The 20,410-nt window shown below is 32.0% G+C and overlaps 1 protein-coding gene across 1 annotated transcript in view; it reads right to left on the reverse strand.

The window, feature by feature from the left end:
• The window catches only part of LOC115877072 (neuroligin-4, Y-linked-like), a 259,288-nt gene that overhangs the window by 61,680 nt on the left and 177,198 nt on the right, over window positions 1-20,410 (reverse strand). Inside the window, exon 8 of the mRNA XM_030893146.1 lies at window positions 16,522-16,798. Coding sequence (XP_030749006.1) covers window positions 16,522-16,798 — 277 coding nt within the window. The remainder of the gene's footprint in view (window positions 1-16,521; window positions 16,799-20,410) is intronic.

The raw sequence follows: 20,410 nt of genomic DNA on the forward strand, positions 1-20,410 counted from the left end.
AAAAAAATTAATTTCGAAAAGTTTCGTGCGTACTTGAATGTCACTGCAGAGATATATGTATCTTTATACAGCTGGTATTATATGCCTTCAAGTGTTCACATCCTTTTGTGGACAGGTGCAGACATTTGTAAACATTTTAATTTGATTTCAATTGGGAAATTGACCGAAGAACCTTCCGAAACTAGAAATAAAGAATTTAAGACATTCCGTCAAAACTTTTCTAGAAAAATGGGCAGAAAACAAAAGATGGAAGATATTTTGCATAATTTGTTAATTTCGTCAGACCCACTAATTTCATCTATTAGACGAAAATACAGTTGGAAAAAATTTTTTTCACTATATCCAGAAGCGCAGGAATTATTAGATGATATGGATATATGTGTGTGTGTGTGTGTGTGTGTGTGTGTGTGTGTGTGTGGAAGTAGGAGATGAGGATAATGATTCGGATTAACATTATTTACAATTAGATAAGAATATGTTGTTTTATTATTAGCACTTCTTTAGATCTGGGATTTTTTTGTTTCTAAATAAACTTATACCACACGCTCTGAAATAATAAATTGAAAAAATATTTTCGCTTAATTTTATCAATATTCATGGTAATTATATCAATACTAACATTCGCTAATTTAAAATCATTGATGTCCACCGTTTTTCAATTTCGTCACACTGTGCGCCGGCATACGAAAGCAGTAAACAAGTTGCAATAGAGACACCTTAGACTAGTAGTGGGAACTATCGAATGAATACTATCGAAACATTCGATAGTTGCAATTCATTCGAATAATTCGATAGCTAGTAAGAAAACATTCGTCGAAAACTATTCGAATAAAAATATCGAATAGATGCCTTGAAATATATCAATGTCGTATGTCGTATAAATATATCATCGTCATATGCCTTGAAATATATTAATTCGGCAGCAAAAACCATTCATTTATAAAATTCATTCATTTGTAAAATTCATTCATTTGTAAAATTCATTCATTTGTAAAATTCATTTATTCGTCAGGATCGATTATAATAAAATATAAACTGGATTTTAGTTGTCGCCCGGCGACGTAGGTTTCTTTCCTAGAAACCCGACAGCGGTCGGCCGGCGGTCGGTGGCAATGGTATGAAAAAAGCCGGCATCTTTAATTTTGAGTCAGATAAAGATAAGGACATATTATTTTTTTTATTGAGGTGCTAGTATTTACACAGAAAATACATTATGAACGGCGCTGTTGCCGTATATTCGTATTAGTTGGTATTAGCAATGAATATTATTCTTTGGTATTATAGTTAGTTAGGGATAGTATAACTATATATTTTGCATGTTTTTTTATTAATATTCTGTTGTTACACTGCAATAATACTTTTTATTTTGGATATAGGAAAATGATTTTTAATGTTTTTAAGCAAAACTGGTTTAATAAATAATAATAACAGTAATAATTTCTTATACCTATTAACACCAAAATTTAAAATCATTTAATATAAACATTTTTTTAAGTAGTAGCAAAATAATAACGACAAATTAGAAGTCAAAATTATTTATATTAGATCCTATTTAAAAATAATATAGTCTCTAAATTTTTTGGCAACGTTGGTTTATTAAATAATAATAATTACAGAACTAATTCGTTATATTAACAACAAATTTTAAAATTATAAAATATAAACATTTATTAATTTTCTAAGCATGCAGTGTAATAGAAGAAAAATACAAATAAAAATATATATGTGTATTACTTTTTATTACTTTGTATTAGTATTTAAAAATAATATTTGCTTTTACTGGCATTTACTTTAAAAAATAAATTAAATATTTCTCCACAAAAATCTACATGTAAGAGAATTAACATAAACAAAATACAAATATCGTTAACTTTGTTTCTCGTCCCAAAATTTGAGTTCGATAACCATTTACTTAACCACATTACCACATTACTTAAATATGATTATTAAGTTCAACTAATTCATATTACTAAAACATCTAAAATACAAATACATATGTATTTTTAAAATTAATTGTAAGTTCACCTCAGCTCTCTTAAAATTGTTACTTCTCAAAATTTTCCATTAAAAAAATAGACCATATACCGTATAAAATTAAATAATTGAAAGATCGGAAAATCACACAAATTTTCGGAAAAATTTTGACCACCTGCAGACGTACACAATCGTCAATTAAAAAAACACTACTGCTTTAGTATTTTAAATATTTTAATAAACGGAAAAATAGCACAGTATTTAGAAGGCAAGTTATAAAAATTTGGAAGAACTAATAATGCACTGACGCAGACAAAAATCAAACGAATACTAAATTTCATTTATCAAAAGCATTCGATAGTCGTGGCTTAACGATAACCATTTAGTCGCACGGCGAGGTTGTCACATATGCTTTAGTATACAACTGAATGAATGATTTTATTCGAATGAAACCATTCGATAGTTGAAATCATTCATTCAGTAACCATTCGATAGTCTAATTCATTCGATAGTTCCCATCGCTACCTTAGACAACTGTTACGAATCAAATGGTACCACCATGTCGCAAACGTATTAGTCCATGAAAAAGATAGCTGCAAAAGTGCTCAAGTCATGATTACTAAATCCCGCCTAAGATGGGCTGGTCACGTATGCAGAATGCAAGAAAACCGCCTACCGAAATCTTTCCGTCAATAATATGTTAACCCCAAAATACCAATCAATATAACCAGTGTTGTGTTATTTATTAGTATCTTTTCTATCTACTAGTTTGTTGTACAGGGCGGTCGAAATTAGTCTGTTTTAACAGAGAAAAAACTTATTTCCTGACTAAACTGACATAGACTAAACTGATTTTTTCCTGACTAAACTGAGCAAAACTGACATAGATGTCATGGGCTCGATTTCTGAAATACGTTTAATGTTTTTATTTTTTTAACGTATAATTTTTTGAGTGACGAATATAGTTTTCTAAAAAAATCAAAGATTTTGAAATTGAGCACCTCCTTGTTGAATACACAATAAACATCTTTTGCGCACAGAGTTACAACCATAAAATAATTAACTAGAAAGAAGTGTCAACTCTGTGTTAAATCGTGGAAACACGATACGCCACCGAAAGCCTTCGTTGTCGTCTGGAGAACTAATTTTCCAATTGACAAGTTGACATGATAAGGACATGATGGCTGAATTTTCATTTCCGTTTCCGGTTATTCAATGGCGGGCCCTCTTTCAGTTCAAATGTATTTTGTATTTTTTCTTTTCATAAATAAAACCAAAAAATAATTTATTCACATATATTTATTTGAAATATGGAACAACGTGACTAAATAAATATAAAAATATAGAGGATTGTATTGTTTCAATACCAATTAGTTAATTATATGTACTTTTAACGTAAATTAGTTAAGGTATAAGCATGACTTACAGTAATTTGTAAATAAACACACGTATTCGCAGACTTCAAGGACAGAAAACGGACACAGGGACATGAAAACGGGAGCCTTATACAAAAACCTGAAAACAGAAAAACAAATTTTTTTATACTAAAATTAACAATCTAAAAATATCAATAGGTATAAAATATAAATATACTGTTTAAAAAAGCGTCCATTATTCCCAAAGAGACCTGGCTTATAAATCAAAAAGAAGCAAAAAGAGACTTTTAGTCGGATAACATAATCAGATTATCAGTCCGATTTATTGCATTATTGACAATAAATCGCACATATTGGAGATAAATGATGTTGGCTATAGTTAAAAATGATCTTACCTTGCTGTAAATTGTTTCCATTTTCAAAAAAATCGCCGATCAAAGAGATTATAACACCATTTTCTTGCATCTAAAAAATGTAAAAACAGTGTTTATTTACTACCTATTTTTCATATACATGGGACATACCTACTACGGCAGAAACGTCATTTTCTCCAGGATTCTTCATGTAATATATATTTTATATACTTTATTACCTTTATAATTATAAATTTCAGCCGAAATATTAAATTGAACTTCCAAAACGAAACTAAACGGAATGAATTAAAATGGCGTAGAATATTTTCGAATTTGTTCTAGAACAAATCTGAAGTTGTCTCTGAAACTGAAATCTGTCAATTCTAAACTGTGAAGTTAGACAATAGTTAGACAAAAACAATGCTGTCCTTGAAGAATTTTGGTTTTTCGGGTTATTAGGCCGTCGTCGGTTAGAATTGCTTCCTAACGTTTCGCTAGCACGAGTGGCTAGCATCTTCAGAGGTGTGTTTGCTCCGATTGCTCACACTAGACTGATGCCTCCGCGTCGGCGTAGCGCGTATTTATGCGTCGGCGGAGGGGGCGTGGCTTGTTCGGGTGGTAGTTCTTCCGGAACTGGTCTACTTCTCTGTGCTGCTACTTTGGTCCTAGATATAGCTGGATGCCAAATTCTGTTAAGGTAGAAAGTTTCTTCCTTCCTGTTGAAATTATTTGGATGTTTGTGAATTTCAACAGCTTCCCTGACCAGACGAGGATGATATCCAGATGTTGTGGCAATGACTTGGGTGTCTTCGAATTGGATTTTGTGATCACCATCTCTTAGAGCATGTTCTGCTACGGCTGACTTCTCTGTTTGCCCTAATCTGCAGTTTCTCTTGTGTTCCGTAAGTCTCGTTCCTACTGAGCGTTTGGTAGTTCCAATATATACGCTACCGCAGGAACAAGGTATACGGTAGATCCCTGCAGAGGATAATGGTTCTCTTTTTGTCTTTTGCTGGTCTTAAGCAGTCCCTTATTTTTCGGGTAGGTTTGTATATGGTTTTGATGTTATGCTTCTTGAGAACTTTACCAATCCTATCGGTGACCTGGGAAACATATGGAAGGAAGGCCTTATTAATGATGTTTTCCTGTTCATTGGCGTCAGGTCTCCTCTGCCTAGGTGCCAGCGCCGCCTTTATTTCTCTGTCATTATAGCCATTGGCAAGAAAGGCTTTATTTAAATGACTTAGTTCCTCTTGGATGTGTTCATTAGCACAGATACGTCTTGCCCTATTTGCTAATGTTCCGATAATCCCCTGTTTTTGGCTTGGATGGTGATTTGATAGTTTGTGATGCTAGCCACTCGTGCTAGCGAAACGTTAGGAAGCAATTCTAACCGACGACGGCCTAATAACCCGAAAAACCAAAATTCTTCAAACGATGGCCGCGAAAGCCTAAACTACTACAATGCTGTCCTTGTCTAGGCGGCCATACTTGTCGTGAGGAGAATGACAGGAATGACACTAATGACTGTTTCCAATTTTCCTATTTCACTGTCACCCCCCTGGTTACAACGATTTATTAGGCGAACTGGTTTAATAAGTCCAAAAGCTTGCCCAGTAGCCATTTGCAATTCTTCTCTCGTCCCAATGGTTCTTTCTTTATATATAAGGTCTTTTCATTTCATGCTTGCTTCATCCACGTTACCGTAGATGGAGCTATGAAGGCTTAGGTAGGGTATATAGAAATAAACAAAATACGAGTAGCGGAAAAAGGGGCCAAAAAACCCTACATATGTGCTTATTCTCTGCATTAAGTTCATCAGACCGAAGGGAACAGCCATTCGACGACCGGTTTCTGAGATTTTTCTCCATCGTCAGGCCGACTTTGCTGTAACCCTCAATCTGACCAACGAAAAGCAGAGAATAGCATTTGAGTACAAAACGTACTACTATGGCGAGAGTGCTAGACGCTCTACGCCATCTAGCGGCAACTGTGACAATCACAGATCGTACCGCCAAAATTAATTTAAATATTTTAATTTCCCCCATAAAAAAGTCGAAAGGAGTTAAATAACTGGACCTAGCAGGTCAAGATATGGGCCCCTTGTTCCACCCCAGTTCTCTCTAAATTCTCCATTTAATAGTACAGTTGTAACGCTGGAGTTTTAATTGTAATTGGTAATACTAATATAGAATGTTGATTTACCTTTTCAAAAGGTTTTAATTATGCAGGTAAATAATAATATAGAATATTAAATTGTGATAAAAAATAATTAGGCAACTAGGTCAACACAAAATCAAGGCCCGCTTCGATACAAAGATAAAAAACCTAATATTTCTCTCATTCTTAGAAAAAAATATACAAAACTTTATATCGTTGAAAAGGGTTAAACGCCAGCATTTTTTTAAGTTCATAGCCAACTATGATTTCCATTTAAAAAACAATATTTTTTATTATTTCTGACAAAAAAAGCAACTCTAGAGAAAAACTGACTACACCACTGGATTGCGCTTAAAAAAGTGGACTAAGAAAGTTTTTACAGAATTTTATTATTCGGCGAAATACAAAAGGCAATTTTCCAAACGGTAAAAAATTCAAAAAGACCCCGTATCTCAGTTGGCAGTGAAAATATCAACAAGCGGTTTACGCCATTAAACGTGTCTCAGAAATCGAGCCCATGACATCTATGTCAGTTTTGCTCTATCTCGTCAGGAAATAGGTTTTCTCTCTTAAAACAGAACAATTTCGACCACCCTGTACATTAATTTTTGCTAAATTCATTTTGGGACCTATTATAATAGCATAAATATTAAAAAAAATATATTTCAACCTAAAAATTTACTTTATCTTAAAACCCTTCCGTTGTCTCAATTCCGCAAACTCTGGCAACAATAGCGGGCCGCCTGCCTTAAGGGCACAAAGACGATAATTATAATTTTCAATCAACTGCGGACCTGATAAAAGCAAGTTTTGAGTGATTAAGTAAGCAACCGAAGTTTCGCGAATAGTAGTTCGGCCCCAATTTTCTCACCTGCCCCGTTATAAAAGCTAAGACCTTAATTTATCGTTTTTGTTGGGACAAGTTTCCTTCAACTTTCTGCTGCTCCAATGCTCGAACCGGAGTCACTGCGAGTGCACGAAGGCGACTTTTAATTATTTAATTCTGTGTCAATTAAACTAGCGCTAGCGTCGTTGGAGAATGTCGTCTTATTAGCACTTAATTGCTGAACTCCATCGATAAAAAAAACAGGTTTAGACGAGTCATTTTTAATACTTGATATTATAAAAAAGTAAGTTAATAACTACTTATTATAATGTCGCTAGTTAAAATTGTGTATGAAGCAAGAAATTTTTTATTTTTGACTAACTTGTAGATTGTAGATTGAATGGGCGGGGGGAGTTAATCACAGCTACTTTATAAATCTATTGTGTCCCCCTTTCTTGAGTTATAATTCACCATACAGTCTCAGGGTTTTAACAAACGCTAATATCTGTTACGGTTTTGCAGAGGTTAGTTCCCCATTCTCTATATCGGTCGTACCAAAGTTTATGGTGTTCTGGTGTTTCCCCATCTTCCCCACAGAGTCTATATTCGACGTTGTTTCTAAGCTTAAATCTACTGAGGTGTTCATTAAAGAGAAACTGTTCATCATACCTTACAAAATTATGAACACAAACATATAATATGCCCTACCATAAACCAGCGACAAAATAAGTTCCACTGTACAAATAGACCAGTAAGCGAGGATAAAATTAGGGTATTATCTCTGAATGGGCTCTTTCACAAAAAATAAAATACCCAATTCAAGGACAAAATCTGAAATAGAAGACTATTTTCAGTATATTTATCCAAAAAAAAATAGTTCCATAACATTGAATAATTTTTTTATAGGTCCTCAAAATTGCTTTAATTTGAAATAATTTTAAAGCGCCAATTGATGACGTATGAAAAATACGCCCAATCACATTGCAGAACCGTGCTCGTGCGCCAGCCAACAACTGGCAACATTGCGATTTGATTTGACCAGCACCACCTCAACTCAAGGCCAATCAACATGATATGGGCAAGGCAAATATGGTGGCGAAGGCAGCGCATTATTAAATTGTTTACCTTTAAACTGAAAAGCCGGTAGTGGTTTCTCGTCCCGATTGCATACCAGAAATAATTAATTAATTAATTATCGTTTAAGTTTGTTGTGCTTCTGCAACACGTTTGTTTAGTCCTTAGTGTTCAGTGCATGGTGTGATCAGAAAATTGTGATAAAATAACAGTGTAATAAAAATCCAAACCAGACATTCCACATAGGGAACTTCAAACTTTTGTGCTTGTCGTATCTATTATTAATTATTTTAAGGTAAGAACTAGAAGTATTTATCAAGGTATTACACTTAAATGAGTAAAAAGCCTTCACCGCCAGTCTGCATAGTACTTTATAATGGTTACTTACAAAAATCAAAAGATAGGTATTAAAGGGTAGGTATTAACATTTTATTGTAGCATACCTTTTACATGCTCTGTTCCAAATTGTCACGAGAATTATAGAGGAGGTCCGAAGGTTTCTGCTTTTATATTCCCCAAAAATGACGAGCTTCGTAAAAAATGGTTGACAGCTATTAAAAGAGATAATTTCACTCCTACTAGTAGTTCTCGGGTAAGAAGTGCATTAAAAATGCCTCAAAAAGGCCAAAGGCCAAAGCCTCTGTTGCCCTAGTGAGGATGTAGTTATGGCTACTGCTTACACTTACCTCACAAGATATTGACAACATTCACATTTGAAAATATAAATGGCCTGGATGTAAGTCTTTTTTAAGGTCACAATTGCCCCTCACATACGTCAGAATTTATTATTAAATCCATCTTGTTCAGAATATCCAATATTTTTTTTTATATAAAGGTATTTAGTTTTTTTTCTATATAAAATCTTGAGACACATATTATATTTTTTAGTTATCCTCACTTATTATAGTTTAAATTTATTCTCATTTGAGTAATGCTGCAAAACATAGGAAAAATATTCCATATTTTTTGACCCAAGCCAGTGTAGTTTACACCAAGAGTATTTACCAAGGCTTTTACTAAGACAAGTAACTTCCTATACTGTCCATAATAGTATATATTTATCAAACGTGCAGTAAATTCTAAACTATGGTAGGTAAGTGTTTGTAATTAAATATTTAGTTTATATTGCTATTTTCTGTCATATATTTCTGGTTATTTCTTTTTCCGATGATTTTGAACACCCTATATATACTACCTCAAGTTTGAATATTTACACACCACATGATAGTATACCACCTACTTATTTTCTGAGAAATCAGACCTTTTTATAAAAAGTAACTAACTGATGTTTTCATAAAAGTCATAATACAAAAAATTCCATACTTATGTGGAGAGCTTTAGACTCCCTGTATATTAAAAAATTAGTGAAATATTACGTAATCTAACCCGACATTATTTGTGTGAAAAATGTCTATTTGGAAATAAAACAGGTTTTAAAATACGCGCCAAATAAAGCACTTCTATCACCGCTATAGTCTGTCCAACGAGAAGATCCTTGACAGTGATAGATGTGTCTGTCATTTTAATTTCAAAGTAGTTTATTTTATTTTACAAAGAAATAAGTTGGTACAACTGGAACGCATAGCAGGAAATATTTAAAATTTGATTGACAAGATGACAAGTGATTACTTCAAAATAAACGCTCCATTAGTGGTGACGTCATATTGCGGAAGGTCAGTGTCGCAAAATCTAAACAAAGCATGAATTAACCCGTTTTTTTTCTCGTTTATTATTACATTACTGTTTTCTGAAGGATAATTGTATTTTTCCAAGTAAGTATATTTAATTTTGAACCGTACCAGTGCACTTTATAGTTAATAAATTCTATAATACTATGGAAACTCGTGTTCTTTATTATTTTAACATAACCTCATATTACTTATCAATATATGTATCCTTTTATGTAATTATACCTATAGTAAACGCTTATATACTTACTCAGAAAGACACAAATATCTTTTGAACAGAGTAATATAATAAAAAATTAAAAAAAATTATATTCTTGCTTTGTTTGGATTTTGCGACACTAACCTTCTGCTACATGACGTCACACTAATGGAGCGTATTGTGAAAAAAAACTGTATAAAACTGAAAAAATGTAATCGAGTTATTTTATTTAATAAAAACGGTATGTGTTAATACAAAACAAACAAGAACAAGACACTACATACCAAAAAAATATAAAAAAGAACTATTATTTACTTTCAAGCTTTATGAAACTACCCGCATTTATGATTATATTTATCAATATAACTTATGTACAAATACAAATTTGTAATATTTCACAGGAATAAATAAAACAACATAGGTAAATAAAACAAACTATTTTATTAATAATAACACCTACCAAATTTTATACCTTAAAGGTTGATTAATTAACTTTAATCATAATTTTTTTAAACCAGTACCTTTTGACATTATTTTTCTGCAGTACTAAAATCCATTATTTACCTATCGTGTGATGTCGATATTTTACAGCTACTCCAGTTTTTAGTATGTGTTTAGTTTGATCCTTCTACCATATACGAGATGCACTTATCTACGACGAAATGGTGTACAAACTTTATCGATGGCAACTTCATTGGTGTATAAGACTTTCTGCCTGGGCAGCGAGTATTAACCATAAACTGTGCTCTGGGTCTACAGTTAATTTTCACTCGATTTTTCCTCCAATTGACTTCAAAAGACACAAAACACACGTAATAATACGAATCAAAATGCATCATCTTCCAAAACGCAGGGTATTTAACAAAGTTGACACAAAATTATAACCTATAATTTGGCAAGACTTTGACAAGCGTCAAAAATGACAAAAATCTAAAGGCGAGTTCATACGCATCGGCGTCCGTTTGTCGTTCATCGTTCCGTCAAACCAATAAAATTGAAATACGATCTGTCATTTTTTAAATAAACCAATAAAACTGGTTAAAAACATCAAGACACGACGTAAATATTTAAACCCATCCATAGATAACTTAAAAATTATTAGAAACTTTTTTTAGTAAAATAAATAGATTGGTATGGGACGTCATCTGCTTTTCTTCTGTCATCGTCTGTCGAAATCTTACCTGAGAAAAAAAACAGAGTATATATTGGAAAAGGTTGAATTGCCTTGTGTGGAGGTGGTGGTGGATCAGCATGGTGGCCCGGCCGTGTTGCCGCTTTCAACATGCCAGGTCTGACGTATTAAAAATAAAGTGCGGATTTTTATTCTGGCCTTTTTTGTTTTTATTTATTTTCTTAAGAACGACTTCAAATTTTTCGAAAGTGAGATAGCAGAAAATTCTAGAATTAATTGCTTTTTTCAACTATGCTAATTCCAAAATATAGTGAAAGAGCGCATTCTTGACATCCGCATCGATTGACGTGAAATTTTAACAGTGAATAGAGATATATGTAAGAAACAAAAGTTACATAGTAGCGATGTGTGCTTTCATCTTGGGGGTGAGTGCCACCCCTTCTTGGGGGTAAAAAATAAATAACCCATTTTAATTGCAAAAATCAATAAAGGGATGAATTCTAAGTAAAAAATGTTCTCTAACATTTTTTCAGAAAATTAATATTTTCCGAGTTATTTAGGATTGAAAATGTTGGTTTTTCATCTAAAAACTGCATAATATTTTTCTGTTATTTTTTATAAATAACTCGAATTTCTTGCGTTTTATCGCAAAACTCATATAAAGCAAAAATGAAGCTTTTGGAATAACGAATCGACTAATTTTTGTTGATTGCCGTAGGTGTAACAATAGCCGAGTTATCACTCTGTAAAGGTGATTTTTTATTTTTTGAAAACTAAATTGCAACATTTTACAGTAAGATAATGGCGAAAGAATATATTTTTCAAAGAAAATGAATATGACCGTTTTTAAAGTGCCCGAAATAAATGCTTTTTTAAAAGGTCTTTTCAAGTTTGTAGCTCAAAAACTCGCAGAATTATGATAAAAATAAAATGGTCACCTCACTTTTTCTGAAAAAAATTAACAACAAAATCTATGACTACAATCATAAAAATAAAAACTGTCAATCTTGAACATTCTTGAACTCTTCATTTTTAGGATATTTTTGGGTTTTAAGGGCTCAAAAAAGGTGGTCCTTACATGCAAGTCAAACTAACAAATCTACGAAATAAAGAGATCTACAGAAAATTGAAAGAGCAATAACATTGCATAAAAGAAGACCTTCAATTTTATTTCTGCTGCATTTTTTACGTATTTTGCTTAGTTTTTGAGATATGTCAAAAAAATTAAAATTTTTTAAAAAATAAAAAAAAATATTATTGTCAACTTTTTTCAATACTGGATTAGGATATCGAAAGGGAATGCATAAAGTAAACATATTATGCTATGCCGATGACGCAGTACTTATTGCAGAGTCAGAGGACGACCTCCAAAGAATGCTACAAGCTTTTAACAGACAGGCAGAAAAACTTAACATGCAAATTTCCACAAATAAGACCAAATGCATGACCATTACAAAGTAGCCTCTACGGTGCAAATTGGTAATAAAAAACAAAACTATTGATCAGATAATGTCATTCGAATACCTCGGATGCAAAATTACAAGCTCAGGATTTCTGGAAGAAGAAGTAAGGAAACAAGCCAATAAAGCTGCCGCAATATCGGGACATCTTAAATATCCCATATGGAAAAACAAACATTTGAGTACAGAATGTAAGTCAAGAATATACAAAACCTGCATACGACCAGTGATGACATATGGTGCGGAAACCAGAGCTGAAACATAAGTAACAAAGAGAATCCTACGAACTACTGAAATGAAGACCTTAAGAATGATAACTGGATACACATTGAGGGACAGACAGAGAAATGTAGACATAAGAGAAAAGTGCCAAACAAACGACGTTGTCAGATGGATAAGGCAGAGAAGAAGAGAACGGAACCAGCATGTCAATAGAATGGGCCCTGACAGAATGGCAGAGGACCTACTGGACGACCACCTAAACGTTGGCAAGATAGTTGGCAGTCAACCTCGCAAGAGTTGCTTAGACGAGGAAACCGGAACTAAACAGGCGATACGCCTTCTAAAAGAAGAAGAAGAACTTTTTTCCAAATTTATGCATTCTAAACCGCTCGAACTTGGAGAGCCCATTGTTAGTACCTAAATATAGCCAACTTTACAAGCATTACGCTTAGTTGTTATTTTTATGATTTTAGTCATAGATTTTGTTAACTTTTTTCTTACATATATCTCTATTCACTGTTAAAATTTCACGTCAATCGGTGCAGGTGTTCAGAATTCGGACCCTAAAACCCTCGCTTAGTGGCCTAAAAAAGCAATTTTCCATTAAACAGAGAAATCATTAGACAGTTGCAACTTTTACAACAATAGTTCAACTCAGTTTATTATAGATTTTAATTTTTGACTTATTATAAAGGATTAACTTTCAAGAGCAAAATGAACTTGCCACAAACATTTTGCAATTTTTTCAATTATCGTTACTTTTTGATGTAATTCTTCACAATGACGAGGTGGTTTTGGCGATTGCTGTTGTGTATGATTAAATGTGGTCTTAGTGCCAAAGATTCTGCAATAGTCATTGATCTTGTTGAAGATTATATCGTCAGAGTTTGTTAAAGCAAATATATTTATTTTCTGATCTAAACTTATTTACTCTATTTTTTATTAAATCGGATTAAGATAAGCAAATTTGAAAAAAAAATGCTAATATTGACATTCCTTTTTTATAACGCCTGTTTACATACCCTTTCGGCAAATATAAAGCAATTACGCTGGTAGTCTGACAAATTATTCGAAAACAGACACAAACAGATGCGCGTTCTCGTTTAGAGGGTAATTTTTCAAAATTTGCGTTTCAGGTTCAACTTTAACATGGCCATACACGTACAAACACACTAACAAAGAAAAATAATTCAATTCCTTTTCGAATTTTTACCGCTTGTTACGGTTTGGGTGTTTTTTAACGTCCTTTCTATTTGTATTTACATATACAGGACTTTTATATTACATGTCAAAATTGAAGTACTTAACTTTAACAATAAGAGAAATGCATTTAGTTTCTAAATTAAAATAATGCAAATTTTAAAATTGGCTGTATTCGCTGCGTCACAGCCAGTGCTATAATTCTTAATGTTAACTTTACTTAAAATATATGTCCATTAATTTAAACTGTTATGGTTTTCATTAGTTTAAACTGTTATGGTTTTATTTAATTCCTAGATATACTTCAATAGTCCGCAATCTCAACAGTTCTGTTGGCTATACATTTGGTGCCCAACGTGGAGGTAAATTCCAAATTCTTTAGTTTATTTACATTTTCCCACTACAGAACAGGAAAAAAACAAATAAGATTTAGATTATTTTTAAAGATGTAACAAATTTTCAAAGAGTACAGATACTAATATTGTCGATATAGTTCGCTTATTTCATTAAAAGCTAAAGACACTGTTTAAATATTTTTTTGTTAAAGAAAACCAATTAATATGATCCCAGTATTCAAACTACATTAATTGACTGTTTACGTTGATTAATAATAATTGCTCTAAATACTAAAAAACTGGCCACACAGAAAGCGTTTTAGCGTTTTGCGTTTTTTGCGTCTCCAGCGCTTTTTGCGATTTTACCGTTTTAAGCGCTTTTTTCGATTTGTATCCATTAAAAACAGGCAAAAGACGCGGCAGGTCTGCAGTTTCTATCAAGATGTCAATTAGTAACGTCGCAAGCTCGTGGATTCCCGGCCCGTCCGACAATCAATCCTGTAAGAAAGAGATAGGCGAGATCGGCACCGTTAACGTTGAAGTGACGAAGATAAAAGATGCTGGGATTGAATTGTGGACGAGCCGGGGCATATATTCGGAGACAAACAATCTACTGCTAGTGGCCAGTGGTGTGTGTAAAAATAATTATTATTATTTGCCATTTATTTTACGAATTTTAGTTTATATGTGTATAGTTTTTTTATGTTGTAGTGTTGTAATATAATAAATAATTATAATTATATAATAGAATAGTAAATATTTATAGTTACTAATACAATTTTAGGACATGATTTATAAAATATTTTGGAGTGAAACTTCTTTACGCGCGCTGGGAGTAAAAATTCAAGGCCGTGACATACGAGCTAGTGAGACGGCCCTGACACACGAACTCGTTGTAACGAAACGTATTAACGGCTTAAAAATACGTAGTGACGCGACGTGTATTTGTGACCAGTCCACGTGTTTATCAAAAATATTGATATTTTAATACAAATTTTGTAAAAGTGAATCAAATTATTACGTGTAAAAAAACTATTTTTATTATTTTACGCGAATAAAATTGTCACAGTTACGCATTGTTAACACTTAAAAAACTATTTTTTATACGTATAAAACTATTTGTTACTGGTAGAATACTATTTTTTATGCGTATAAAGCTATTTGTTACGTGTAAAAATATATTTATTACACGTAAAAAACTATTTTTTACGTCAAAAACTTATTGTTTCTGGTAGAAAACCTTTCTTACGCAAAAGAAATATTTTTTACGTGTAAAAAACTATTTCTTACACGTAAAAAACTATTTTTTTGCACGTAAAAAACTTATTGTTTCTGGCAGAAAACCTTTGTTATGCAAAAAAAATATTTTTTACGCGTAAAAAACTCTTTGTTAAACTATATTCCTTTAATTTATTACTTTTCCAACATTTCAAACTACACTTTTTCACACCATTCCTTCAAATTTTTGAATTTAATAGAATCTTCCTAAACAGTAGATGTTCTTTATAAAACTATTTTTAGATAATACTCTAAAATGAAAAAAAAAATGCATACTATTTAATTTATTTTTACTGTATTATTAAATATAACGTCCGCCTATGACGGGGTCTCATCATCTTGGAAAACGCTACCGAAGCTACAGAAAACAAACTGATTTGTTTTCATTTGCGTTTTTTGCGAGACACGCCGAACGCTACAAGTTTTTGGTGTGGCCACTCCTATATATTCCTGTTATTTTCTACTAGTCGCTAAAGACGCTTCACGCTAAAAACGCAAAAAACGCTTTCTGTGTGGTCGTGGGCTGAGACAGTGTAGTAAACACCTTATATATTTTATTTCAATTTTTGACGAATGCTTATTTATAACAACAGAGACGTTCATTTTCATAGTTCTTATTATTTTATTGATTTCTGAGTCAAATCCACATTTATTTAGAATAATTTATTAATTAAAACAATATTTATTATTTTTTAATATAAATTTTTGGACACTCTGTATAAGGTAGTATAATTTGTATTACTGCACCACAATATTTGATCAATAAATAATCTTCAGTAAATATTTAGTATTAAAACCTTTGATACCCTTGGAGAAATGAGCCTTAAATTTTATACTGCACTTTCACAAAATTGAAAATATTTCAAAAACGGTAAGGTTTAAGTGTGATATATCTTTATCAAATTTACCTTTATTTCAATCGTAGAATCTAAAAATAGAATAATATACGAGGTGTTTAATTTAAGAAATTACAACTATAATATTTTTTACTTATTTGGGACACTCAACGAACCTAAAACTTACAATTTGTAAAAATCTAACCGTTTAGCTACAATACTCCTTGTCGTATGTGGTGAACAACCCTGTATAAGTTTAAGAAAGCCACCTATAAATTTAAAAGAAACTGACCATCATACCTTGCACAATTACGAACAAAAACTTTAAACATTCCCCACACGAACCGACGATAAAATAAATCCAACTCTACAAAAAGCAAATTTCGATAAAACAAAACCTCCACTTACTTATGCTTAAATAATATTGCGTCCCTATTTCGTATGGATCCCACGTCAGGCCCCTGTAGCGCGTCTTCTCTCTGGGTGTGCCGTAATCGGGCACCTCTTTGTGGATGCCCGGTACATTGGGGTCGCCCGTTTTCGCAAAGTTGCTCACGAAATTGAGCAGCGCCTCCGACACTCCCATGTCCTGGCGGGAGTAGTTCTGGGGAAAAAACGGCAGGCCGGCAACAAGGGGCTGGCCGAGAATGTAGGTAAGGTCTTCGCCTCGCACGCTGCCTAGTCTCTGGAAAAATAAGAAAATATTTCGGTTATTTCGAGGCTTAAATAATACTAGTATTTTAATAAAACACTCCTTTTCATATTTCATGTTTAACGAGAGTAATTTACAGTGACGGCTCGTGGTTATTGTTGTAGGGAGGTCAATATCTAAAAATAATTCGTCAATTTTTTTTAAGACCCGACTAAATTTAATTGGTTTCTTATAAGGTACTTGTACGTTTAGTTCAGCGAAAATAAATCTAAAAATAAATACATATTATGTTAAAATGAAACCTACCCTTACATTTTTAAAGAGGTGATCTAGTGCCATTTCACTAAAAATCCAGTCAATGTTCTTTACACAAATTTTCCACGGTAGGATTTAAAAGACACTTAAATAATAATGTCACAAAAATATAAATACATATACAGGGTGTTTCAAAACAAATGCCAAATACTTCAGGGGGTGATTCCTTGTTCAAAATAAAGGGTAGTTTGCTTCATAAACGTTGGGTCAAAAGTCAACCATTAGGGAGATATTGCGGTACAAAGATGGCGGAAAAATAATGTTTTTATTTTTTATCTTGAAAACGAAAAGAGATAGACTAATAAAATTTTATGGAAGTATTACTGTTATGAAAACACACTTTCTGGTAATTTTTTCATTTTTTTAAAATGAGTGGAAGGGGTTGAAATAAACTACCCCTATTATTCTTGTTAACGAAATTTAAAGAAAAATCTTATCAAACACATGCAAAAACATTAATTTGGATAGTTTAGTTTGTTTAGAAACTTTTTTATTTTTTGTATTTCTTTGATAAAACTCACCGATTTGAAATTAAAAAATAAAACGTAAAGCATTACATGTGATCTAGTGCCATTTCACTAAAAATCCAGTCAATGTTCTTTACACAAATTTTCCACGGTAGGATTTAAAAGACACTTAAATAATAATGTCACAAAAATATAAATACATATACAGGGTGTTTGAAAACAAATGCCAAAAACTTCAGGGGGTGATTCCTTGTTCAAAATAAAGGGTAGTTTGCTTCATAAACGTTGGGTCAAAAGTCAACCATTAGGGAGATATTGCGGTACAAAGATGGCGGAAAAATAATGTTTTTATTTTTTATCTTGAAAACGAAAAGAGATAGACTAATAAAATTTTATGGAAGTATTACTGTTATGAAAACACACTTTCTGGTAATGTTTTCATTTTTTTAAAAAGAGTGGAAGGGGTTGAAATAAACTACCCCTATCATTCTTGTTATCGAAATTTAAAGAAAAATCTTATCAAACACATGCAATAAAATTAATTTGGATAGTTTAGTTTGTTTAGAAACTTTTTTATTTCTTGTATTTTTTTGATAAAACTCACCGATTTGAAATTAAAAAATAAAACGTAAAGCATTACATGTCAGGACAAAAAACATTTTCTGATAAAGAATCTAGTGGGCTGCTGTAATTTTTTTAGGAAAAAATCTAGTCGGCCGTTGTTACTTTTTAGGATGTTCCTAATATTATTTTATTTGACATTACTCTACTGCAATACGTTATTATCTAGATGTTTATTATTATCGTTATTATCACTAGATTCTTAATCTAAAAATGTTTTTTGTCCTGACATGTAATGCTTTACATTTTATTTTTTTAATTTCCAATCGGTGAGTTTTATCAAAAAAATACAAGAGGTAAAAAAGTTTCTAAACAAACCAAACTATCCAAATTAATTTTTTTTGCATGTGTTTGATAAGATTTTTCTTTAAATTTCGTTAACAAGAATGATAGGGGTAGTTTATTTCAACCCCTTCCACTCATTTTAAAAAAGTAAAAAACTTACCTGAAAGTGTGTTTTCATAACAGTAATGCTTCCATAAAATTTCATTAGTCTATCTCTTTTTGTTTTCAAGATAAAAAATAAAAATATTATTTTTCCGCCATCTTTGTCCCGCGATATCTCCCTAATGGTTGACTTTTGACCCAACGTTTATAAAGCAAACTACCCTTTATTTTGAACAAGGAATCACCCCCTAAAGTTTTTCGCATTTGTTTTGAAACGCCCTGTATACACATATACATTTCTAAAAGTTTTATTTCGCATTTTTTATATTTTAAGTGAATTCTTTCTGTAAACATTTTTCGAAATTTAAGCAATTGTTTTGATTTAACTGCACGATTTTACAAACTAAACACCATATGTGGTCAGAAAATTATAAATTATTACCTACACAAATTTCGCGCTGCATCTCAAACTCTCGGCTACGACAAAGCTACGGCAACTAAAACTATTTTTTTTTCGATATTAAAAATTTAAATATTGATTTATATTGACTAAACAAAACATAATACGCGATAAACGATACAAAACTTATGTTGTTTAATAATTTGAGTTTCTATAAACACCCAAACTGCCCAAACGGCGAAATTTTTCCAGCGATATGACTGAAATCCTGTAAGATAATCCTGTAATAGAAATAATGCACTAGATATTTCTTAATCAACTATATTGATTCTCAACTAATAAACAATATACGCTGGTTTCTCGACAAAGACAAAAACCGCCACTTTTTATATCGTCTGTCAGTAAACTACCAAATATAAGTGTATATAAAGTTGTCTACCTTACAAATCCTTTTTATAAACGACGCGGTCAATGTATGACAATGGCCAATATAAACTATGTCTATCGCACCTTAACCCATTATATTTTCTATACGTAGTATTACTAACCCTAAAAATGCACATTTTTAACAAAACCTAAACCATGGTACAAAGAATACAAGGTATGATCGATAGCGGCTCCAATTTCGTTCAGTTCGCGCATACCACCTGTGACGTCACTAGGAAAATAATGAATAAATAAAAAATAAAGAAAGTTGACAGGAGATCTGCATTTTTTAAGTTGTGGTTAAGAATTGTTTATATTTTAAGACTTTTTTAGTTCGTTTAATTAAATAATTACTAAAACCAGCAGTTCCAAAATATATTTAAAAATCATATCTATTAACATGGATTTGGACGATAATAGGTAAAAATACTAAATTTGTTTTCTATATTCGGTATAAAATTGTTTATTAGGTTTTTAGTTTGCGATGTTTATGGTAAATAATTTTCATTTTATTGCCTGAATTCACATGAGGACAGATGAGGATATCTATGGAAAAGTAACCACAAGAGGAATTGTTACATCATTTAAAAAATGTTGGGAAGTTTATTGCTTCCCATCGAAAAGTAGAAAATGCCAATGCAGATGAACGTATTGTAATTGTGATAGAAGTAATAACAAAGCGTGAAGTTTATTTAATTAGTGACCTGTGTGCTTTTTTATATGTAGATGTTTCTGGTTTTGAATAACCGTTGAACGACACCCGTTTAAAGGAAGTATTTGCATGCCCATCAGCCCATCAAAGGGTTATATAGCTCAAATTTCCTTTCGCAAATTAGGTTTTATTGACTGAAATTAACTTTTTAAGTGACTGAAATATTTGGTTTATCACATGTCATATCACTGTACTTTTAGGTACAATTAGGCCCGATACATTTCAAAAAAAGTAGAATATTATTTTATATTAAATGAGGTATTGTACTAACAATCAATTTATATTAATAACGGAGATTAAAAAATATCAGACAATAG

This window comes from Sitophilus oryzae, unplaced genomic scaffold, assembly GCF_002938485.1.
Source record: "Sitophilus oryzae breed Bouriz unplaced genomic scaffold, Soryzae_2.0 scaffold_1442_pilon_pilon, whole genome shotgun sequence".
Classification (NCBI taxonomy): domain Eukaryota; kingdom Metazoa; phylum Arthropoda; class Insecta; order Coleoptera; family Curculionidae; genus Sitophilus; species Sitophilus oryzae.